Here is a 23,765-nt window from a genome sequence, read left to right as displayed (position 1 = left end):
TTCTACTGCCTCAATTCTGCTCCTATGACTTTCTATTGAGTTGTCTAATTCTGAAATTTTATTGTTAATCTTCTGGATTTCTGATTGCTGTCTCTCTGTGGATTTTTGCAGCCTATTAATTTGGCATTATGTTGTTGAATAATTTTTTAAGTTCTGTTATACTGTGTCTGTATGTTGCCTGGCTGTTTCTTCATTTTGTTGAATTTCCTTTCTAGAAGAAGTTCTAGAAGAGTTCTGTATATTAATCTTTTGTACTCTGCCTCTGGTAATTCCAAGAAGCTCTCTTCCTCCAGAGAATTTATTGATTCTTTATTTTGGGAGCTTGCTGAAGCCATCATGGACTGTGAGACATAGCTTCTTGTTTTGTTTTGTTTTGATATGCCCAAATAGGCTGCTCTTGTGCACTAGTTTGATTTTTGACACCTTTGAATCTCTAACGTCCTGTCACCAGGTAGTCAGTTCTGTAACTAAGTATGTGCACATAGGAGTCCATTAAATTTTCCTATATGGGTTCAGCTCGGGTGTCCAGGCTGAAGTGTGTGATGCAGGCTCTCACACCCCGTCCTAGAGAGGCATGGGTGATTGGTGCAGGCACTGGACTCTGGCTGTGGTAGGGGATCACATGGTGAGTAGGCAGGGGGCTGACAGTTGCCTCTGAGAGTCTGAAAGGAAAGCGTGTCCCTATTCTCTAGGGTGAGTAGGTAGGTGAGTTTTGCAGCCGGACTATGAGCACCCCACTCCATTGGCTGTAAAGACTTGAGGGCACCACTTTTTCTTGGACTCCTGTAGTAGGTGACTGGGAGCTTTAGGTGATACCACCACTCCTCATGCCCCTGTTGCAGATTGATAAAAGTGCCTTCTTAAGGGGCAGGGCTGTTTCGAGGGTCACAAATCTGCCAGTTTACAGCTGAAGCAGTTGAAGTTAAACTTCAGATGTTTGCCCTGTTGTACTGTGGTAGTGAGGGTTAACACTGTTGAGATGGGTCCCCACAAGTCTATACAGGGGTGTAAGGAACTCAGAGTCTGCAGACCCCTTATACCTGTGCCTAGCAAAGGAGCTGTGCCGACCCTGTGTTCTTGGCTTAGGGGAGCCAGTAGCTTATTTGTTCCCTCTCCAAGGCCAGGAGAATGGGTCAGGGCGCCTTTTGGGACCTACTTCTGGCCCAGCGGACTCCCGGTGCAGAGCGCGGAGGGAGGAGGTAAAAGGGAGAGAGGTTTTTCCCAAATGGGCTTTTTTTTTTTTTTTTTTTTTTAAATCCCCACGAAAGGCCACACACATATACTTATCCTAGCCACTTGGGAGCTGCTTTTACTTGTTTGGAGTGGCCAAGCAGAATCTCTGGTGCCGGGTCTCTCTCGATGTGGAAACTGCTTCCCGAGCGCGCACACAGCACAACTGTTTGCCTGCTTCACTGCCGACTGGCATGGCTGCAGAGCTGCAGTTTCGCAGCCGCAGCTCTGGTGCTCTTCGCTTCTTCCAAACTGTCCCCCTCTCCCCCGCCCTGACACTCAGTCCGATTCCTCAACTTTGCCTTGTTCAGGGCTCCTAGATATTCATATAGAATCAAATCACTTGTTTTTCCAGGTCTTTTGTTGTAAGAGGGATATAGGAAGCATCTAACTACTCCGCCATCTTGGCCACGCCTCTGATATGATCTTTCTTGAAAGCATTTTGTCAATAACATATATCAACAGTCTTAAGAAGTACTTCTGATCTTTAATTTAGCAATTTCTTTTTATAAATATGTATTAAGGAAATACAGAATTATGTATTAATAGTAAATATTCTTTCTGATAGTAAAAATAATAAACCTAAGTATTCAACAATAAGGAAATTGCTAATACATTGATTGCATTCACATGATAGCATACTATGTATCCATTGAGAATGCTTTTAAAGAGTGTTTTTTGTGTGGTATGAGAAATGCTCATGATATAATGTTAAAACAGTAATGTAGGATACCAGATGTGTTTGTGGTAACATCTCAAATATATGATATAAGCACAAACATATGTGTACACATATGCATATCTCCATAGAAAAAAAGACTGCATTCTAAACTGAAAAATATAATACTTATAATTAATATATTTTGACAAAAAAATCTCTGAAAACAAAGCATTCCAGTCTAAGACCATAACCTACTAAACTTAAGTGTTACCCATTTATATAACAACTAAAACTAATATTGACAATTCTTTGTAGTTATTACAACTCTTTGCCAATATCCTTAGACTAGCCCCCAGGATTCTGCAGGAAGTAGCTCCTGTGTAGCTTCTCAGTTGGCTCTTGTGCCCCCCTCGTCCTCACCCACTCTGCCCAATCACACTGGCCTCCTTTCATTTTCTCAAACCTGTGAAAATTTCACCCTTCTCACATCCTTCACCAAGGCCACTCTCACCGTCTGCAACCTTCTTCACATTATTTTTCTCTGAGCTGGTGCCTAGTCATCTGTTACATCTGATCCTAAATGTCATTTGCTCAAAAAAGGTCATTCCTGACCCTTCACTGTATGAAATTTCCTAATATGCAATCTTAGTGACATATGCTTCTACTTTAATATACTTATTAAAGTTTGCAATTTTGTATTTTTATGTGATTATTGGTTAATTTCTACCTCTCTTCTAAACCACTTTCTGGCAGGGATACATCTTTTTAGTTAATCACTGTCCTTCCAGTACCCAGATAATTTCTGACTTGCTCCATAAAATATGCTAGAGACATGTCTGTTGGGCAAACAAATGAATGACAAAATATCTCAATTTAATTCTATGATAGCAGATTTTTGCTCCTCAGGTGTAAAACTGCCCCTGATATATCCTTAAAGGTATATAACTAGGGAAAAAATAATAAATGTGTTTGTAACCCTATTTACAAATAAAGAACTCAAATTCTCTGAATTCTATACAAAACTGCTGTTGTGTAGATCCGACTCACAGTAACACTCCGCACAGTAGTACACAACTCTGCCCCTCTTGTGTTTGCAAATCAGACTTTTGTGATCCACAGGGTTTTCGTTGATTAATTTTTTGGAAGTAGACAGTGAGGTCTTCCTTTAGTCCATGTGGCTATGGAAGCTCTGCTGAAAGCTGTTCAGCATCATAGAACATGCAAGCCTTCACTGACAGACGTGGGCGGCTGTGCATGAGGTGCGCTGGCTGGGAACAGAACCCAGGCCTCCCGCATGCAAGGTGAAGATTCTGTCACTGAACCAGTACTGTCTCATGTTAAAAATAATAGTTCTTAAATATTCACACAACTTATTAGGCAGCAATTCCATGGCTGGCTTCCCCACGTGACCCTCAGCATGGAAGGACTAGAAACCCCGAAGTTAACCATGGTATGAGTTTGAAAATGGCTTGAGCATTTTTAAATGTTTCCCCTCCTATAAAGGGAATTTGTTTTGTTTTTGGTTTTGTTTTTTTGTTTGTTTGTTTATTTTCCTTTTTTAAGCAAGTCAAGCCTTCCAAAGTCAAAGGTAAGTCTTTGGGGTTCTCTGCTGAGGAGATATAATTAAGAGATTTCTACCAAAGACTCTGTACAAAGTCTGAAACATGAACTTCAGCCACCAGTTCACTGCAATGAAGAGCTCTCTTGGGCTCTGTATGCAGAATCCCCTGCTGAGTGCGCAGCCCCTGGCTGGGATTTGCATCTCATCATCACGCTGCTGCCTCCATAGACACAACACATAGAGTACGCACTTGTTCATGATGTCAAGAAAATAGCCAACTAGGTATCAGACACAAATTCAATAAGCTGCCGTGTGAGTGATGTGAGCAGCTGAGTGCTTAAATAAGTTTGATAAATTAATGTTTAACTCAGTTCTTGCGGAAGAATGTCTCCTAATTACATATTTCTATAATTTTATTGGCCATAACGTGATATACGATCAGAATTGTCAATATTTTCAGTGGGCATATATTCTATAGCCAAATGTTTGAGATGACGTCTACCTTATTGCCCATTCATATTTTCAGCAATAATATAGCAATGATTTTTAATTTTAGGTAAAACAAAAAAAAGTCCTATGTTTTTATATTTGTGTGTATTTATACCTCCAGAAATGTGCTAGAACTTTATGTAAAAATGTATTACTTTATTTTTTGCAGAAGAGAAATTTGCTTCACAAATAGAGAGTGGTTTTTTCTACTCCCCCCACCCCCGGATTCTTACTGTACTTTCTTTGAATCTAAGAATTTCTTCCCACAGTTGCAATCCCTGATATATCTTGGGTTGATGTTTTAAAATAATTTATTTTAACTTGTTGTTGTTGTTGTTGAGAATATACACACCTACGCTGCTATCTTTACGGGAGCAGATCACCAGGTATTTCTCCTGGGGAGCTGCTGGGTGGGTTTGAACAACCAAACTTTCACTTAGCAGCGCAGCTACTTAACCATTGTGCCACCAAGGCTCCTTTTGTCTTGAGTTGATTATAACACAACATCTGAAATGGTCAGGGAGAGAGATCCAGGGCTGTTGCTCCATAATCAAAGAACTTCCTAAAAAGACACTCAATTAACTTCTTCTATGTCTTTAAAATAGTTTGGTGAATAATTACATAATGTGAAGAAACCTTACTTAGTACATCCAATACCTTTAATACATAAGCACTGGAAATACTAGCACCTGCTACTTTAGACTTTTACAGGGTTGCAATTTTTATATAGTGGGCCTTTATGAAAAAATGGAGAGAGCTGTAATTCCTTTAACCTGTAATTCTAAAAATATGGGCCCTGAAATCAGGGTAGAACCCAAAATCAAACCTGTTGCAATTGAGCCAATTCTGACTCATAGTGACCCTACAGGACAGAGTAGAACTGCCCCCAAAGGGTTCCCAAGGCTATAATCTTTATGGAAGCAGGTTGCCACATCTTTCTCCCACAGAGCGGCTGGGTTTGAACTGCCGACCTTTTGGTTAGCAGGCCAGCACTTTAACCACTGTGCCACCCATTAACCCGTTGCCATGGAGTCGACTCCGATTCATAACAACCCTATAGGACAGAGTAGAACTGCCCCATAGGGTTTCCAAGGAGAGGCTGGTGGATTTGAAGTGCAGACCTTTTGGTGAGCAGCCGAATAGGGCAAGTGGTCCTAAGATGAAGTGAACTCACAGCAGCAGAGCACTCTGCTTGTGCGGCTGGCGAGGCTGACACCAGCATCCTCCTCTCTTCTCTTCCACTGGCGCCATTCACTGTGTAAGACCTGAGGCGGACTCACATGCAGCCCGACCCTCTAACTCATTACGGGGAAATGAATTCAAACTGCTTGAAAAGAAACTGCCTCTTTTATCTTCCCACTGACTGACAGGCAACGACAAAGTTCTCCAACGGGATTCCAAGTTGCAAGCTGTACTGCATCGCTGCAACAATCCCCTGGCGGGTTTTCCCAGAGGGCAGTGTGTCAGACACACCGCATTACTTGCAAGCACCGCTCTGAAAGTGCGTGTTTCACTCCACATCAGGGACCATAAAACAAAGCTGTCCCTTTCCTAACACCATTAGCCTTCCCGCAGCCGCCCTGCAAGTCAAAGGTGTTTCCACGTATAATTATTTTCTTTACCTTCCCAAGAAAACAAATGCTTCTGTTTTCTTTTTTTCCCCTTGTAATTTTTATAAAACACAGTTTATTCTGGGAGGAAAGGCACCCAGAGAATCAGACTGTGTGCAAAAGTCTCTGGATTTCTCTAGGTAACCTTAAAAGATGGATTGCATTTTCCTGGTTCTTCGAGATTTTTAGAGATTAATAGCATTTGAAGATACTGACCCGCTAAAGCACCATCTCTGGTGACTGGAAACCCCTGGAGACGGTGAGTGCATTCTGGATGCTGGTGTTTGAAGGTCATTAAAAATCTGCCTTCCTCTAGTTTAAACGCAGCGGTGCTTTCTCCACCTGTGCTGACTGCGTTTTCCCTTTATTGTCTTCCGTCTCTAGATGGGGATGCGCGCCGAGGGGCCAACGCCGTGATACTGATCCTGGGAGGAGACACCGACTCCCATCATAAAAAGGGGAAAAGAAGGTTTTGCAGAGAAGGGAGATGGCAATCGCTTTCGTATTCCTCCTTCTTCACTACTAAGGAGCCCTGGTGGTGCAACGGTTAAGCGCTTGGCTGCTAAACGAAAGGTTAGCTGGCGGTTCGAACCCACTCAGCGGGTCCACGGGAGAAACACCTAAGGGTCTGCGCCTGTAAACGTTACAGCCTAGAAAACCCTACGGGGCAATTCTACTCTGTTACATGGGGTCGCTGTGAGTTGAAATAGACTCAAAGGTGCCTAACAACAACATCTCTACCTCGAAAAGTCTTATACGGTCTTTAAAGCACCCCCTCCCAGATGCCACCATTGTAGTGACAACCTCATGTTCTTGCCCCCCACCCCCTAACCTCAAAATAAATGAAGTCGTCCACTCCTCGGTGCCTTCCTAACACTATCTTTATGCCTCCGTTATAAAGAAAAATAAAACCAGTTGTTGGACGCTTGATTCAAACCCCTGCGACCCCATGAATGCCGGAGTAGAACTGTGCTCCACAGGGTTTCTCATGGCTGATTTTTCAGAAGTAGATAGCCAGGCCTTTCTTCTGAGGTGCCTCTGAGTGGACTCAAACCTCTAACCTCTTGGTTAGCAACTGAGTGTGTTAACCCTTCGCGCCACCCAGGACTCCTCAGTTATAAATGGTTTCATTTACTGCTATTTCTTTCCTTGTTTATTTTACAGTATCCTCAGTGTTTTTGTCTGTTCACCGCTAGCAACTATCAAAGAAAGAAATGCAGGCCAAACATGAGAAACTAGGAAGATTTAACATGACACCAGTCACCAAAAGAGGTTTCCTGAGTAATCACTGAAATTACTCAGTAATCACTGATGATGCCCTTTTATCCTTCTGTAGGTTCCTGCCTCACCATTTCTGACTGGCCCTTGCCTTCTCTTCCAGCCGGAAGCAGCTGCAGTGGATTCCAATTCCTCTGTTTTGGAACCCTGTGCCCTCAGCAGCCCTTTTTTTTTTAATGTATTGCAAAAATAACGTGTATTTATTGTGTAAAATTTAAAAATTATGTATGTGAAAAAAGGAAAAATAAATCATTCTTGATACAACCACCCAGAGATAAGCATTATATATATTTGTCCTCCAAATTTCTATTTCAGTCTTTTAAAAACAGTCCTCAAACTAACTAAATATTTGGGTTTTTTTTAGGCCCATCAGTTCTCACAAGCAAGGAAAGCATCGGGTTAATGCTAACTTGAAGACTTCTTCCTTCTCCCCTTTCCTTGCTTTTCATCCTTCTTTTTAAAAGACTCATTTCTGATTGGAAGTATACATTCAGGAAAAAATTGCCTAAAGCCTATTTCTTGTTCTTCTTTGTATATTTAGGAAGAATTTTCAGAGGTCAATAAAATGATTCATTCTCACCAATACGAATTTATTAATCTGCTTTAAAAACAATAAAACGACATTTTCCTTGCTAATGCTCAAGTATTGTTGTCATTTATCCTCATTCTTCCTTTTATTTCCTTTTCTTTATTCAAGTAATCCACATACTCCGTTCTCAAGTAAACCTCTTTACTCTGTGCCACAGCACGCAGTCGGGGGCTAGGTGACAGAGGCATCTGGAGACGGGAACTAAAGTGCAATCCGGTTCTTCAGAGCAGGTGAGAGTTAACGGCACTCAGAGGAGCCGGCGATTAGCATACCCTAGTGCTTTGCTTAGAAACGGAAGGCTCAGAACAATCTGTCAGGTTATCCAGCAAGGAAGATCACTGCCCAGTTCATTCAAAGGAAGGGTATCAGAGAATTAAACTATTCGCAGACCATGCCACAATAACTGTTAAGAAAAAGCAGGATGCGTGTCCTGAAACGTGGTATTTTCTACTAAGAATAGGAGCTGTGTCGTGTCTAAAGGAAATCTCATAATCAAGAGACTGGCATTTGTAAAAAGTATTCTATAGGATCTCTGAATATTTTCTTTTTCTCTTAATAAAATTATTTCTATTTTCCTTCTCGACAATTAGATGGCTTTATAATATTTGTAGTTGACAATGTTTTTGAAATTTTATAAACTAATTATTTGAACATACGTCCTCATCACGCATTTTTTTTCATTTTCCAGTTAAATAAACAGAGTTTGTCATTTTAAATCCGGGATCACCTAAGCCAGAGTCCAACTACTGTGCTGTCAGTGACTGTGGTTTTATCCCTGAGTTGACACATTTCTTTCATTAAAAAAGATATCACACATCCAAAACGTTTCATAAGGAACTTTTACAAACACATTAGCTATGATTTAAACTGTTAGTTAATTCAAATGTGTAAGGAGAAAACAGTCCTGACAGTATTGTAAACTGATCTCCGGAGTCAGCTGCTCACCTAAGCAAGGGGACTGAGCTCTCCCGAGAGCCTTTGAGCAAATCGCTTATTCCAGGTCAGTAAATGGCACTTGAATACCCTAGAAAAACGAATTTGCATCCTATGTTCCTCGTAACTGAACGGATGTTTCAGATCAGGTAGAACCCCACAGAACTAAGTGCTAATTCTCTCTTTTATGGCAGACGTTAGGAAAAGGCAGGGAACACATTGTAATATGTCCCAGTGTGGGCTGGGCAATCTGTTCAGTTTTGCCGTTCACATTTGTTCGTGCTGGCTGTTGTTCTCTGTGTTTTCCTAGTTGTCCTGACCCATAATGAAAGCCAAAGATAAGGACTCGTTTTTCCAAAATCTTCCTCCAATTAGCTCTGTTCCACTTGGCACATCCACACCTGGTTTCCGTCTTGCCCGGCACACCTGAGAACGGTTGGGCTAGGTTTGTCGCATCCTCTTTACTCGTCTGCAAATTCTCTAAGAGCGATGATGCTTCCAGTGCAAACTTTGGTGCCTCCGTATATACCTCAGATTTGGTTTATTAACAACTGGTTGGCAGTCTAATCAATCAGGTTATCAGCTCCCACCTGGTAAAATTTCTGTGCTTTAGGAAACATGGCAACAAATCCCAGTAACAAAAAGAACACAGGTCCTTACAGCAGGCAGAAGAAAGACCATCCAGGAGACAGATATAAACATTTGAAAGTATGGCTTTCTCAAGACAGGCATCTGATAGCGAAATCTAAGCATTGTTTTAAAAAGGAGCTCTTTTATGTTACTACTAATGTTAACATATAAAATTGACATATAATTTAATTATAAAATTATACATAATCATAAAATATCAAGGAATAAACAACAAATATAAATAAAACATTAAGCTCTTCTGAAAGACACAGAAGAATAAATTATTATTATATTATTGACTAGAAAGACTCAGCATCATAAAGATATTAATTCTACCTAAATTAGTCTAAGAATTCAGCATCATTCTTATGAAAATATCATCAGTATTTCTGGGGGAAATTGGCAACTTATACATATTGTTTGAAAAAAAAATAAGGAAGATCAGGTAGGAAAATTCTATACAATAAAAATGAGAGAGACTAAATCTACCAGGCATTAAAATATGTTCTAGTGGTTTAATAATTAAAATACTATGATAATGTACATAAATATAGAATAGAATTTATAATATATAAATAAATAGATCTGCCCAGACATATTCATAGATAAAGGTGGAAATTTGTACCTTTTAAAGATGGAAAATCAAACCAGAGGGGGAAAATACAAATCATTTAATAAATGGTTTTGGGATAATGGGCTATTATCTGGGAGAAAAATAAGGCTTCATCCATATCTGACATATTAGATCAGTATCAATTCTAAACAGATTGAATAGAAATGTTTAAAAATGTGAAAGCATTAAAGTACTAAAAAAAGATAATGACAAAAGGGAAAAAGATTGCCGCTCACATAACAAATTTCCCTAATACAGAAAGAACTCCTAAAGTTCAGTGGAAATGGGAGCAAGAGCTACAAATGAGAATTCCCAGAAAGGAAATACAAATGGTTTTTTACCATATGAAAACATGCTCAAAGTAACTCATAATGAGAAATGCATACCGAAAATACTGTGAGGTACAACTTTTTACCGTATCAAAGTGGCAAAGATGAGAAGTTTGACCACACACTCTGTTGACGGAGGTGTGGAGACAGAGTCACCCTCCTACTTCTCCCGTGACAGTGTAAACCATAAGGCCTCTACATAGGGGAATCTGGCAATGTCTTACAAAGTTACAGAGTCACCTTTTCTTTGACTTGGCAACTCATTTCAAGAAATTCATTCTACCGATATACTTGTAAAAGCGTGAAATGTTTCACTTATAAATTTATTCATAAAGGCAGTCTTTGAAATAGCCAGAGAGTAGAAACAACTTAACTTTCCATTAGTAGGGAGCTGGTTGAACGAGTGATGATAATATCTACAATGGAATACTATGAAGTTGTATAAAGAATGAGGACATTCTGCAGGTAATGATACCAGAAGGTGTCTGAAATTACTAAGTTGAAAAACACAAGGTGAAAAATAACATGTACAACAAGGTAACATTTGTATAAAAAAGACATTTATGTGGGAGGGAGACTGTATACATTAGTGAATAAAGGAATAATTACATGTATTTGCTGATATAATTTTTAATAAAATAATTTTTAAGAAATCACATTTTGACATGTGCTTCCTCACGCGATGTTAAAACCAAAAACCTAATGCTGACTTTGTAAAGATTTTAGTTCAGGACCTGAGCTGCCATGTAAAACAGGGTCTTCCACAGACACGCCAATATCTTGCCCAGCAAAACAGTGGCCTGGCTGTAGGCACATTTATTGTGAAGCTAGCCTCGCTCCCTACCCGCTGAATTTTCCTATCTTATAAATTCCAACCCCATCTCTTTAGCAGCCATTGCAGAAAAGGATGAAATACAGTTGTTCGTTATATCAAGGAAATAACCAATTAGCCGTCAGACAATTCAATAAGCTTCGTATAAATCCAGTGAACAGATGATATCTCACATAATTTTGATGAATTAATGTTTATTCGTTTCTTGTAGAGCTATGCAGACCTCCCCATCTTCAGTGTCAATGTCATCCAGCTGTGGACGGGTGACAGGAAAAGACAGCCTCTGAAGTCCTTTTACTTAGCAGTGAACATCAGAGTTCCAGCAACAGTGAGCCAATGAAACGAATTTCCTCGGGCCCATCCCAGGCTGATCCTTCTGCCTCCAACCTCACCCCCTTCCAGCCCCAGAGTTGAACACACTGCAAAACTCTGAGTCAAATCTTGTAATTGCTTCCAATTTGTCTGTTTTGCTTTTGGCAATTAACAAACTTAAATGTTATCATGAAGGAGTTCATCTCATTTATAAGATCAGGTTTTCCCTCCACTAAAATATGCAGGCACTCTCTTCTTTATTACCAGCAAGAGATAAATGGCTGGTTTTCGTTGCTGAAGAATATATAATGGTTAAAAAGTCACTTTTTTCCTCCAGCTCTACATAAATCACAGAACTAGTCAATATTTAATAATGCTTGCCTTGGTCTGGAGTCCCTTGATCACCCCTGTCATGTGTAATAGCTCCCTCTCCGATATCTTTGACATAAAAGCCCAGCTTTACTGTAGTACTAACATGTAGAGGGTCATTACGGATCGACATTTACCTTAATCTGTGACTGCCAACCATGAACCGATAAATTCCAGCAGATTCCACTGGGAGAAATCAGTAAACTTCTCAGTGGAAAGAACTGAAGGAAAATTCTGCCGAGAACAGAATACATTTTCTACAAGGGCTGTTCTACAAATGGATTCTGACTTTTGAAAGTTCTCTTGCTGCGCAGCTTTGCAACATTTAATACCGTTTTGATGGTTTGAGAGACAGGATGACAACCGAAGATGACATGACTTAGAAGGCAAGCAGAAGTTTTCTCTGCAAAAACAATGCAAGATTAAACACACGGGGAATATGGCTCTTGCATTATTCACACGGATGCCTTGGTGGAAATGGTAGGGCTGTCGGGGTCCAGCCTAAATGTTACCTCTTTGTTTCAAATCGATCATCACTCCTTCACCTCATAATCTTACAAGTGCCTCACAGCAGAAGACATCAAAACCCTGATTGCATGAAAAAAGGACACACCAATCTTGGAGGGGATCAGCTCAGACTCTGACATTGCACTCGAAGTGTACAATTGCTTGCCAACCCAGTATGCAAACAGGGACATTCTTTTAGAACTTAGAAAAGTCTGTCTGTTTTCTTCTTTCCTCACCTGTTTTTGCACTGTGGGTATGCTTTTCAGTCCTAGAAAGAGTTGTCGACAATTCAGGAACAAAGAAAGATTTTAAATTCTAATGCAAATTATTTTGCTGTTAATAGCATGCATGACTATATTCATGTTACTGTATATTTGCTACAAATTTTAAAAAGAAATGCTGAGAACATCTTTTTAAAAAATAGTATGGCCACTTCTGGAAATAATAAAAGGAAACTCGGCGAAAATAAAAAGATGTTGTTGCTAGGTGCCATCGAGTCGGTTCCCACTCATAGCAACCCTGTGTACAACAGAATGAAACACTGCCATCTTCACGTTCATTGTTATTCTTCAGCCCTGACCCTCCACTTTACCAAGCATGACGTCCTTCTCCAGAGACTGGTCGCTCCTGATAACATGTCCAAAGTATGTGAGAAAATACATACCTATGTTTTTCTATGCTAGGGTTTGTTTAAAATAAGCACCATACCATGAACCACACCTGACTTACTGAATCAGATACTTTTTCATAACACTTTCAAGGAACCCCACGTAGTCTATGCCCTGTTCAATTAATTTATTAGCACACACACCAGCATTGCCAATTTAGTTTAAAAATATGAAAATGGTGAGAACAACTAGCTTAATTTAAGACAGACTGCAAAATTAAAGCACATCTCTTTGCATGAATAGCGTTTTATGTTTTAACCATCTCATTAAAAAACCAAATCAAACTAGTTGGCATCAAGTTGATTTTGACTCATGGCAAGCCGATGTGCGTCAAAGTAGAACTATGCTCCATAGGGTTTTCAGTGGTTGATTTTTCAGAGGTAGATCACCAGGCCTTCTGAGGTGTCTCTGGGTGGACTCAAACCTCCACCCTTTCAGTTAGCAGTGTACTGCATTAACCATTTCCACCAAACAGGGATCCCAAGCCTCTTATTCAGCAAGGGAGAAAGACTATAGAACATGCACTGACTAGCAGTTCTCGAACTTGAGAGTGTATCAGAATTGCCTGGAGGGGTTGTTAAAACACAGATTGCTGGGCCCACATCCAGAGTTTCTGATTCTCTAGGTCTGGAGTGGGCCTGAGACTTTACACTGCCCATGATCTCTCACACCAGACTCCCGCTGCTGGTCCACACTAGCTCTGCCATGTACATTATCTTTAGGGAAGATAAAAAAATTAAAATCTGTGGCTGAAAGAAAGGTTTCAAAACAAAGTAAATTGTTTTCTAATGTTATTTAACATTTAAAAATTACAAACAAATTACCTTGATCTGCATAGAAAATTCCAGTAAAAAGGACTGAGTATGTTAAGAGTCCGTTAGGAGAAGAAGGTTCTTCCCACTTTACATGGGCTTCTCGGGGTCCCCCTGCTTTGACAAACACGTTCACTGCTCCCTCAGGAGAGGATTCTAGAGTTCGATTTTCCACCTGCGAGTATAAAAAGATTTATTTTTGTTTGCAAATAAAGTAAGTACATGTCGCACTTTGAGCATATTTCTTCAAAGACTCTCTCTCTGCTGTGAAGTAAACTATTTTGACAGTAGCATCTTGTATGAATACCTCCTTCTGTCAGCAGGATCAAAGCATACCTCATGGTTTTTTCTTCCTGCTGGTAAGCTTAAAATTTGGGCTGGTTACCAACGCAGTTGTTCATGATTTCCAGAAAATTTGGATCAGCTCACATGTGATTGTCCTCACGTCTGAGCATATTCACAGACTACTTCTAGGACTGCTTAACAGTGATTTTTATGTGGTTGCAAAAGAGAAGGAATACATCAAGTCTGTTTTCATGAGTTTCTGCCTGAAGTGACAGAGTTCTGGGCTTTGTTAAAAGGCCACTCCAAGCATCTTGAGACATACACACACATTAAAACAGTTCTGCAAGCTGCTCTCCAGGTATGTAAAGATGGCCCCAGGCCAGACATCGAGACATAAACACACCTGAGTGATTTCATCCCAAGGTATAATCATTAAAAAAAAAAAAAAAAAAAAGGATGAAAACTTCATTAATATAGTGTTAATGAACCTTTGGAGAAAATAGCAAAAGATGAGTCATTTGACGAGAAGCATTCTGAAATAAAATGTAATCCCTGCCTGCACTATTACAAGAGCGATTTCCATAGCTAAATAAGTAAAATGACTAAGTGGCCAGAGAAGATGAAGTTGGCAAGAATGCAGAAAGGGCTTCAGGGTATTTTACTATTTTCTAATCACTACCTAAGACTTGGTTAACCCATTACCACAAACTCTTAACCATCATTCATAAATGTCTGACTTTTTAAGATTTATTGAAGATGTTGATAATTTTGACCTTTTTCTTAAAGTATAGGCCCATGCCTGAGAAGAAGGTGATCAGATGTGAAATCCTTGGGCAGGCAAATATTCTCAATTATTAAACCTTTATTTGTTATGGTGAATACACTTTCCCAATTATGAAAGTAAATGTGAAAAAGACAGTGTTAATTTTTAATAAGTATGAGGTCATGACATGCTTTATTTTCATCTGAAAAAGGCTATAGGGTTCTTTAGATCTATAACTTCTATTCTTTTTCCAACACAATAGCTGTGTACAAAAAATGATAAAGAAACAACTGGAAAAACATTAATCCATCACTTTAATATTTCATAAAGATGCAATTGGTTTCATTATGTCTATGTGTATAGTTCAAATTACTCTGTAAAGAGTAGTTTTAAAGGGTTCCAAATAAAATGAGGCAGAAAAAGTTGAGTAAAGAATTGAAGGCGATTCCAGATAATTCAATTCTCCTGTATATTATTCTCAAATATCTGGTTAATTCAAAATAAATATATTTTTAAATTTCTTTAAGTATCTGGATAAACACTACACTTTCTACCTTACTTTATAGATGTAGAAATAGCATTTAATAAATATATAAAGTATATTTATATTGTTTTATACTTGGACATCAGGTAATACAACTGGATTAATCATGATCTTTTGCTCAGAAAACACTATGATCATGGGTTCTTGGATGTTCCTTTTTTATTTCATAAATAGCTTTAAAAATTTTAATGATACAAGTTAACTTTTCTCAATAAGAAACTCGAACACAGATTTCCAGTCTTACTTTGTCTGTGTTTGCATAAAGCATGCATTTGACAATGGTACTTTTACTATGACCCAGTCTTTCCCCCCCCCCCCCAAACTTTTTTTAAAACTTGTATTTCCTAAAGAAGAATGTTAAGGAAAAGATGCTGGGAAGGAAAAGTTGACTTGTCTAACCTGGAAATCTCCCTTGATACAGACAAAAAATATTTGAGAACAAACATGCAGATTGCTCATCCTCGTAACATTTTCACCCTTAATAAAACTCTTACCGTGTGCAAGAAACCCCTTTATAAATACTATTTCATGTATCACTCCAACCTCTTAGGGTAGGCATTATTTTCCTTTTGTAATAGTTGAGAAAATGAAAGCTTAGCAAAATAAATATATTTCCCAAAGAAGCAAGGGGAATAATAGCAGACTTAGGGCAGAATTTCCGTATATGGTTTTCTCTTCTGTAACATACTTTGCCATTAAGATTTAGGTGTCTTAAAATAACAAATTTGCTTTCCTGTAAAATATGAAGACTGTGAAAGGATGAGTGTGTGTGTGTGTATTTATCCAAATAAGCATGTCATCACCAAGAAACCAAGACATCTTTTTAACCATATCACACAGCAGTGACCTATAGTTTCCCACCTCGCCCTTAAGAGGGCCCTAGAGAACTGGATCCGATGAATGTTCCAAGGCCAGACACCGTCGTAAAATTCCCAGTCTTAGCTTCCTGTGTTATCTAACATTGGCTAAGTGGAAAAAAAATAAAATAAAATACAGCTGTTTGCTTATGGACAAATTCCATATTTCGTCAGAGAAACACAATAGTAACGGGTTTCTCTCCAATATAATTGAAAGCGGGGAAAGCACTTAACAAGTTCTTTTCTGTTGCATTCTGTGATAATTTATTTCATTATTTCAAGCTTTTAAAAACCCAGTTACTGGATTTAATTTGACAATCCATATCAGCATCTTAAAATTAGGATCAAAGGGCATTTGTAATTTGTTTTTTATGTTGGAATGTCTTTAAAAGTTAAATACATGGTTTCAACTGGACAAGAACTGAACAAACTATCATGGACTCTTCTCTAAGACAGGCAGGGCAATTCCTTCAGAGTTAGAAATACTAGTAAAAACACTTGATTATTATTTTAGCCATGCTTGGGGAAAAAAAAAACATATTTGGCTAAAACAGCATTGAAATGTTAAGAATATGAAATGTATGTATGTATTTTTTTTTAATATTCTATTTTGCCAAAATTTTCCTTCTTTCCTATTTTTTCCCTTTTATTGTGTGAGCAACTTGCTAATTTTGAGTGTAAGCCATACCACATGCAAGACTGCAGAGCATATTTTTCAAAGAAAATATTGAATAGTATTTTTCTATATGCATGGATAATAGTGATATTCAATATGTAAGAAATGTTAAAAACAAACAAAAAAATAACAGACTTCTCTTTCTAAAAACCAAGATTATTGAACAATATTATATGAAGCAAAAAAAATTGACTCCAAAAATTTAGTTTTATTTCTTCCGTCAAGAGTTTAAAAAACAAAATTTATGATTTTTTTTGTTTGTCTCAATGAAACGAAAAATGTGTTGTAACATTGGGCTTTACAAAAAAATACCTTTAAGAGATACGTATACAGCAGTGCTGCATCTGGCTGAATTTTGATGACTATCACATATAATTTAATGATAGCAACGCCTGGCTTTTAAGCTTGATTCATAGATTTCTTAAATCAGTAAAGGACATATTTTTAAAAATCACCACCAAAAAAGAGCTGTATCTGTAATCTCTCCCACGATTGAGACAGATATCTAGGACTATTTAGAATACTCAGATCTTTTGGGGACATAATGTTTACTGTAATTGGTACAAAATTATTTCACAGAAACCAAATGACGACCACGAGTTCTAACTTCTCGGCAGCATATAGCTAACTTGCTCTAAATAAAGACGTTGCTGTTCAATCCCGGTGATTTGAGACGGACAGGACCAAGGGGAGAACATAACCGCACTTCCGTCAGGATGGAGTCCAGAATGTCTGAGGCTGTGACAGCGCAGAGTTCACAATCCAGTTCTGCTTTCTCTTTCCCATCAGGGCATCGCGGCGTTTGATTTCTTAAGGTAAATGTTACCTGCTTCTGGGGCAGGACACAGACTGATAACAGTCTCTTTGGTTTAAAGTTGTCAGAACATCGGGAGACAGTGTGGAAGCCAATTTAGTAGCCAGAATCACAATCTGCAGTTTATATTCTTAAAAATGTCTAAGTTTCAAGCCCATGTGAGGGATTCTTTTGTTTCTTTTTTTTTTGAATGGAGAAGGAAAGCTGGCCTAAAGCCATCCCTGCTTTTAAGACTAAGTATCCATCAGAGGAATCCTGGCTATAAAATGCTTAATGGCAATAAAGACTACAGCTCAGCTCTACCCATAGATGATGTGAGCAGCTTGGAAAGAAACCAATTTGGGAAATGAAATGGGAGGTGTGATCAAAATAAGAAAGCCAGAATCAAAACTTACAGCTGTTTTTCAAGATAATATTTATATAATACACTCTTCAATGAAGACAGTGCAATAAAATGGTACAGCATTAGCAAATACTGCCAAAAATATCTAAAAATAATGAGTATTTCCTTTAAAAGTAGTTACATCTATTTAATCAAGAAAAAAAGTAAAATATGATGTTTGGAAATGAAAGAACGTCATGCTAGTCTAGGACAATTATGTACCATTAATTGGGTTTTAAAAAACATATTAAATATAAAAAAGAATTTTTTAAAATCTTTTCAGTGGTAATGAATTACAAGCATAAATTATAGATTTCTGAAACTGGACATCAAAAACTGATATTAATGTAATTTTAAACCCTGTTCTTAGATCAGACAAATGAAGTAAAAATATTTTAGTCTAACGTTGTGTTGTTTTCGGTGCCGCCCAGTCAGTTCTGACTCACAGTGACCCCACGTACAACAGAACAAAATACGGCCCAGTCCTGCGCCATCCTCACAATCATTGTTATGCTGGAGCCCATTGTTGCAGCCACTGTGTCAATCCATCTCATTGAAGGTCTTCCTCTTTTTCCCTGACCCTCTACTTTACCAAGCATGATGTCCGTCTCCATGGACTGGTCCCTCCGATAACAAGTACATAAGATACTCCTGCCATCTTCCTTTATAAGGAGCATTCTGGCTGTACTTCTTCTAAGACAGATTTGTTTGTTCTTCTGGCAGTCCGTGGTATATTCAATATTCTTCGCCAACACCAGAATTCAAAGGCGTCCATTTTTCCTTGGTTTTCCCTACTCATTGTCCAGCTTTTGTATGCATATGAGGCAATTGAAAACACCATAGCTTGCGCCAGGTACACCTTAGTCCTCACAATGACATCTTTGCTTTTTAACACTTTAAACGGGTTTAATATATGAAATAAACTCTACATTTTAATCGATTAACTTACTTTTTGTGGAACAATGTCGCCATATTGTGACAGTTATGGACTTTTAATTATTTTTCACTGTTAATTATAGGCTTACTTAGTTGTTGGATGTATTACTAGTGAGTGAAACCTTCGCTTTCAATATTTCCCTAAATTGGCCTAAATTTTATCTGTGTCTACTAAAACTGCCAACTTACTGTTCATTCCTTAAAATGTATATATTCTGTCCTGCACCAGACCTTTGTGCAGTCTTGAAATTTATGTTGAATATAAAGTCTTAGTAACTCTTAAATGAAATTTTATAAACTCTTCCATCCTGCTTGAAAGGCTAGCTGTGCTCAGTGTGCTAACCACCACTTACTGCTTCCCTGGTATTCACTGTCATCTGACATTTAACCCTGGACCAGACTGTAAATTTGCACACTTACCAGCGGGCCCATCACACAACCTTTGGCTGTGCACGCCTGGACTTGGAAGGAATGCAAGCTCCAAGGAGCAAATCCACGAGCATGACAACTGAGTTCTGAGGAGTTGTGAATTAATACACCATCTAGGTATAATCCATAACTTGTTATAACACCTGGGAAGATAATAATTTGCTTTTAGTATAACTACTAGACAATAGCAAAGAATGTCTTAAGAAAGCAAGTACTTCTTAACACCATTTTTAGTTTCATGAAATCACTGAGACTTGGTAACTGATGTGTCACCTAGTCTAAACCCTGCCTCTTTCCAAAGTATAAAAGAGGCTTGAAACCTTTGAATATCAAATTGTCATGCTAATTAGTAATAGAGACAGAAACAGAACCCAAGTGTTTCAGCACGGGAATCTTTCAACTGCACCATGATAAATGTTGTAACTTGTGTTCTATATCAGAAATGTCAAAAGTGAATAAATTAAATACATTCACAATATTTATTGCTCTATAAAAGATACCCTCTATAGATGTGCTTCAAAAGTAAAATGACCTTATTTGTTAATGCATTATATATTACTCATAATGTATTACTCACTGTTCTAAGTACCTGACATGTATTAATCCATTTAACTCTCTCCTCACAACAATCCTATAATGGAGGCAGTATTATTATCACCATTTTATAGATGAGGAAAAGGAGCCATAGAGAGAGAGATTGAGTAACTTGCTCAAGGTCACACAGTTAGTAAGAATTCGAGTCAGGATTTGAATTTAGGTAGTCTGGCTTCAGAGCCCATGCTGTCAGCTACAACATTAAAGTACCTCCACATACAGCCTTGAGCTAACTGTATGCAGTACGTTCAGGAGGCACTCATAACAGGGTTAGAGACACTATGACTTACTTGCTTTAGTGATGAACTAAAATTGATTTCAGAAGGAATATTATGTGTACTGTCATAAAATCAACTAGTAGGGATATGAGAAATTTGAAGAGTTATTGAATATAGTCATTTTTATTATTCAATGAAAACATTTTTTCGTTATTTTTTATTCTGTGGCTGTTAAGAATATACACAGCAAAACATACACCAATTCAACCATTTCTGCATGTAGAATTCAGCGACACTGATTATATTCTTTGTGTTGTACAACCATTCTCACCTCCCTCCATATGGGATTTGGTTCCTTGGTTTGGAGGTTTAGGACCATGGTTTCATAGGACGTCCCAGTTAATTGGCCTAACAGTGGGCTTAGTGCTTCTGTCTACTACTTCTTAGTTTGTTGTGTAGTGCCTGGGATCTTAAAAGCTTGTAAGTGGCCATCCAAGGCATGACAATTGGTTTCTGTTCGTCTGGAGCAACAGAGGAATAAGGAGAGTCAGAAATAGGAGGGGGATATACATTGTGTGGCTGATTGCCTCCGTGAACAACTGCCTCCTTTGCCATGACACCAAAAACACTGGAGAGTGCCCCGCTACCGTCACTGAAGATTCTGATTAAAGACTCTATAGAAGAATACTGATCAAAAGAGGGAAAATGCAGACCAGAATTTCAAATTCTCATAGACTTCAGACTTTCTGGAGCCATGGAGGCTGGATGAACCACAGAAACTATTGCCCTGAGATAATCTTTAAACCTTAAACCAAAAATATCCCCTGAAATCTTCTTAAAACCAAACAAAGTTTAGTTTAACTAGTGAAAAACGTCAGACTTGAGCTGCTCGAGAAGACAAAGTAAAGTACTATAATGAAATGTGCAAAGATCTGGAGTTAGAAAACCAGACGGCAAGAACATGCTCGGCATTTCTCAAGCTGAAAAAACTGAAGAAAAAATTCAAGCTTCAAGTTGCAATACTGAAGGATTCTATGGGCAAAATATTGAGTGACCAGGAAGCATCAAAGGAAGATGAGAGGAAAACAGAGTCACTGTACCAAAAAGAATTGGTCAACATTCGACCATTTCAGGAGGTTGAATCAAGAACCAATGGTACTGAAAGAAGAGGTCCAAATTGCACTGAAGGCATTGATGAAAAATAAGGCTCCAGGAATTGATGGAATACCAATTGAGATGTTTCAAGAAATGGATGAAATGCTGGAACTGCTCACTGGTCTATGCCAAGAAATTTGGAAGACAGCTACCTGGGCAATCGACTAGAACAGATCTATATTTGTGCCAATTCCAAAGAAAGGTGATCCAACAGAATGTAGAAATTATCAACCAATATCATTAATATTGCACAAGTAAAATCTTGCTGAAGATAATTCAAAAAAGGTTGCAGCAGTACATCAACAGGAAACTGCCAGAAATTCAAGCCCAATTCAAAAGAGGACGTGGAATGAGGGATATCATTGCTAATGTCAGATGGATCTTGGCTGAAAGCTGCGAGTACCAGAAAGACGTTTACCTGTGTTTTACTGACTATACAAAGGCATTGGACTGAGTGGATCATAACAAATTATGAATAACATTGTGAAAAATGGGAATTCCAGAACACTTAATTGTGCTCATGCATAACCTGTACATAGATCAAGAGGCAGTCATTTGAACAGAACAAGGGGATATTGCATGGTTTAAAATCATGGAAGGTGAGCATCAGGGTTATATCCTTTCACCATACTTATTCAATCTGTATGCTGAGCAAATAAAGAAAAATTCGGCATCAGGGTTGGAGGAAGACTCATTAACAACCTGCGATACGCAGATGACACAGCCTTGCTTGCTGAAAGTGAAGAGGACTTGAAGCACTTACTAATGAAGATCAAAGACCACAGCCTTCAATACGGATTACACCTCAACACAAAGAAAACAAAAAAATCCTCACAACTGGACCAATAAGAAACACCACAGTAAGTGAAGAAAATATTGAAGCTGTCAAGGATTTCATTTTACTTGGATCCATAATCAATGCCCATGGAAGCAGCAGTCAAGAAATCAAATGACATTGTATTGGGCAAATCTGCTGCAAAAGACCTCTTTGAAGTGTTGAAAAGCTGGACAATGAATAAGGAAGACCAAAGAAGAATTGACGCATTTAATTATAGTGTTGGTGAAGAATATTGAATATAGCATGGACTGCTAGAAGAACAAATAGATCTGTCTTGGAAGAAGTACAGCCAGAATGCTCCTTGGAGGCCAGAGACTTCATCTCTCGAACTTTGGACATATTATCGGGAGGAACCAGTCCCTGGAGAAGGGCATCATGCTTGGCAAAGTAGAGGGTCAGCAACAAAGAGGATGATCCTCATTGAGACAGACTGACACAGTGGCTGCAACAATGGGTTCAAACATAGGAACGACTGTGAGGATGGCACAGGACCGAGCAGTATTTTGTTCTGTTGTACATAGGCTCGCTATGAATTGGAACCAACTCAACAGCACTCAACAACAGTAAAAAATGTCTGACTTGAGCATTATGCTCTCTTAATAACCATATATATGGGATCAAAGTGACAACAGCAACTCAAAATATTAGATAGAATCCTTAGGTGGCAGTGAGTTTACGTTACTAGGGGAGGAATGACTCAGAAAAGGAAGGTGAGAACAGTTGCTCAATCAAAACATTTTCATCAAAAGGAAGTTAGGGGTCTCCATAACCAACGGTCTATGATCACTAGAAATACAGAATGCTCAAACTGACTAAACACTATATTGTGGGAAACAAAATTTTACTTAAGTACTAAATTAGAACATCTTTCAATGTAAAATTAATTACAAAGTGGCCTTCCAAGTATGCCCTTGAGGAATTATCTTAAATGTTCTTCTGTCAGGTAAGCCTTATTCTAGGACAGAATTTGGAGTGCTTCACCCACATCTCACAAGACTTCTCCATCACAGCACTTGTCCTCATACTATTATTCCTTGTTTAATTGCCTGACTTTGCTGATAGATTATAGGATCCCTAAGAATTGATGCATTCGATGGCGTTGGCGAAGAATACTAAATATACCACGGACTCCCAGAATAATGAACACATAAGTCTTAGAAGAAATACAACTACAATGTTCCATAGAAGCGAGAATGGTGGATTTCAACTCACATATTTTGAATATGTCATCAAGAAAGAACAATTTCTAGAAAAGGACATCATGTTTGGTAAAGTAGAGGATCAACGAATTTGAGGGAAACCTGTAATGAGATATATTGAAATAATAGCTGCCACAATGGTCTCAAATATACCAATGATCATGAATATAGCACAGGGCCAGGCAATGCTTTGTTCCCTTATATGTGGGATTGCCATGAGTCGAAGCTGACTCGATGGCAACTAAGAACAACAACAATCATGTAAGTATGAAAGTCTACAGCATCCCAATGAGAACAGGACCGCTGAAGACACAGAGCTTTTTAGTAACGAAGGACTGAGTCCCCTCAAAAGGGAAAGAAGCCTAATCATATGAGCTACAGGTTGAGGGCAAGGGGAATATCAAAGATGAAAGTTAGAATTAGCAACTATGACCTCATGTTTCATTACAGAGATGAGAATCATAGATGTTATGTATGTTTCATTTCTAGGTTTTCATATGTAGATTTGTATATGCTAATTTTCTCTCCTCTTTTTCCTGTTACTTTTGTTTTTGTGTTTAAAGTTAGTAGATGTTGATTTATAGTTTAGTCATTGAGTTACAGAATATCCAGGTGGATTGTGTCTAAACTAAAAGAGGAATTAACATCACCC

General features: G+C 38.4%; 1 protein-coding gene across 1 annotated transcript in view; it reads right to left on the bottom strand.

Annotated features, from left to right (window-relative positions):
- The window catches only part of USH2A (usherin), a 551,884-nt gene that overhangs the window by 385,952 nt on the left and 142,167 nt on the right, over positions 1–23,765 (bottom strand). The window contains exons 17-18 of the mRNA XM_012558807.1: positions 19,101–19,252; positions 13,436–13,598 (exon numbers count right to left, since the gene is read on the bottom strand). Of these exons, the coding sequence (XP_012414261.1) occupies positions 13,436–13,598; positions 19,101–19,252 (315 nt within the window). The remainder of the gene's footprint in view (positions 1–13,435; positions 13,599–19,100; positions 19,253–23,765) is intronic.

Source organism: Trichechus manatus, unplaced genomic scaffold (genome assembly GCF_000243295.1).
Source record: "Trichechus manatus latirostris isolate Lorelei unplaced genomic scaffold, TriManLat1.0 scaffold00187, whole genome shotgun sequence".
Lineage (NCBI taxonomy): Eukaryota > Metazoa > Chordata > Mammalia > Sirenia > Trichechidae > Trichechus > Trichechus manatus.
The sequence above is the reverse complement of the archived record's forward strand: the minus strand, read 5'-3'. Positions and strand labels throughout refer to the sequence as shown.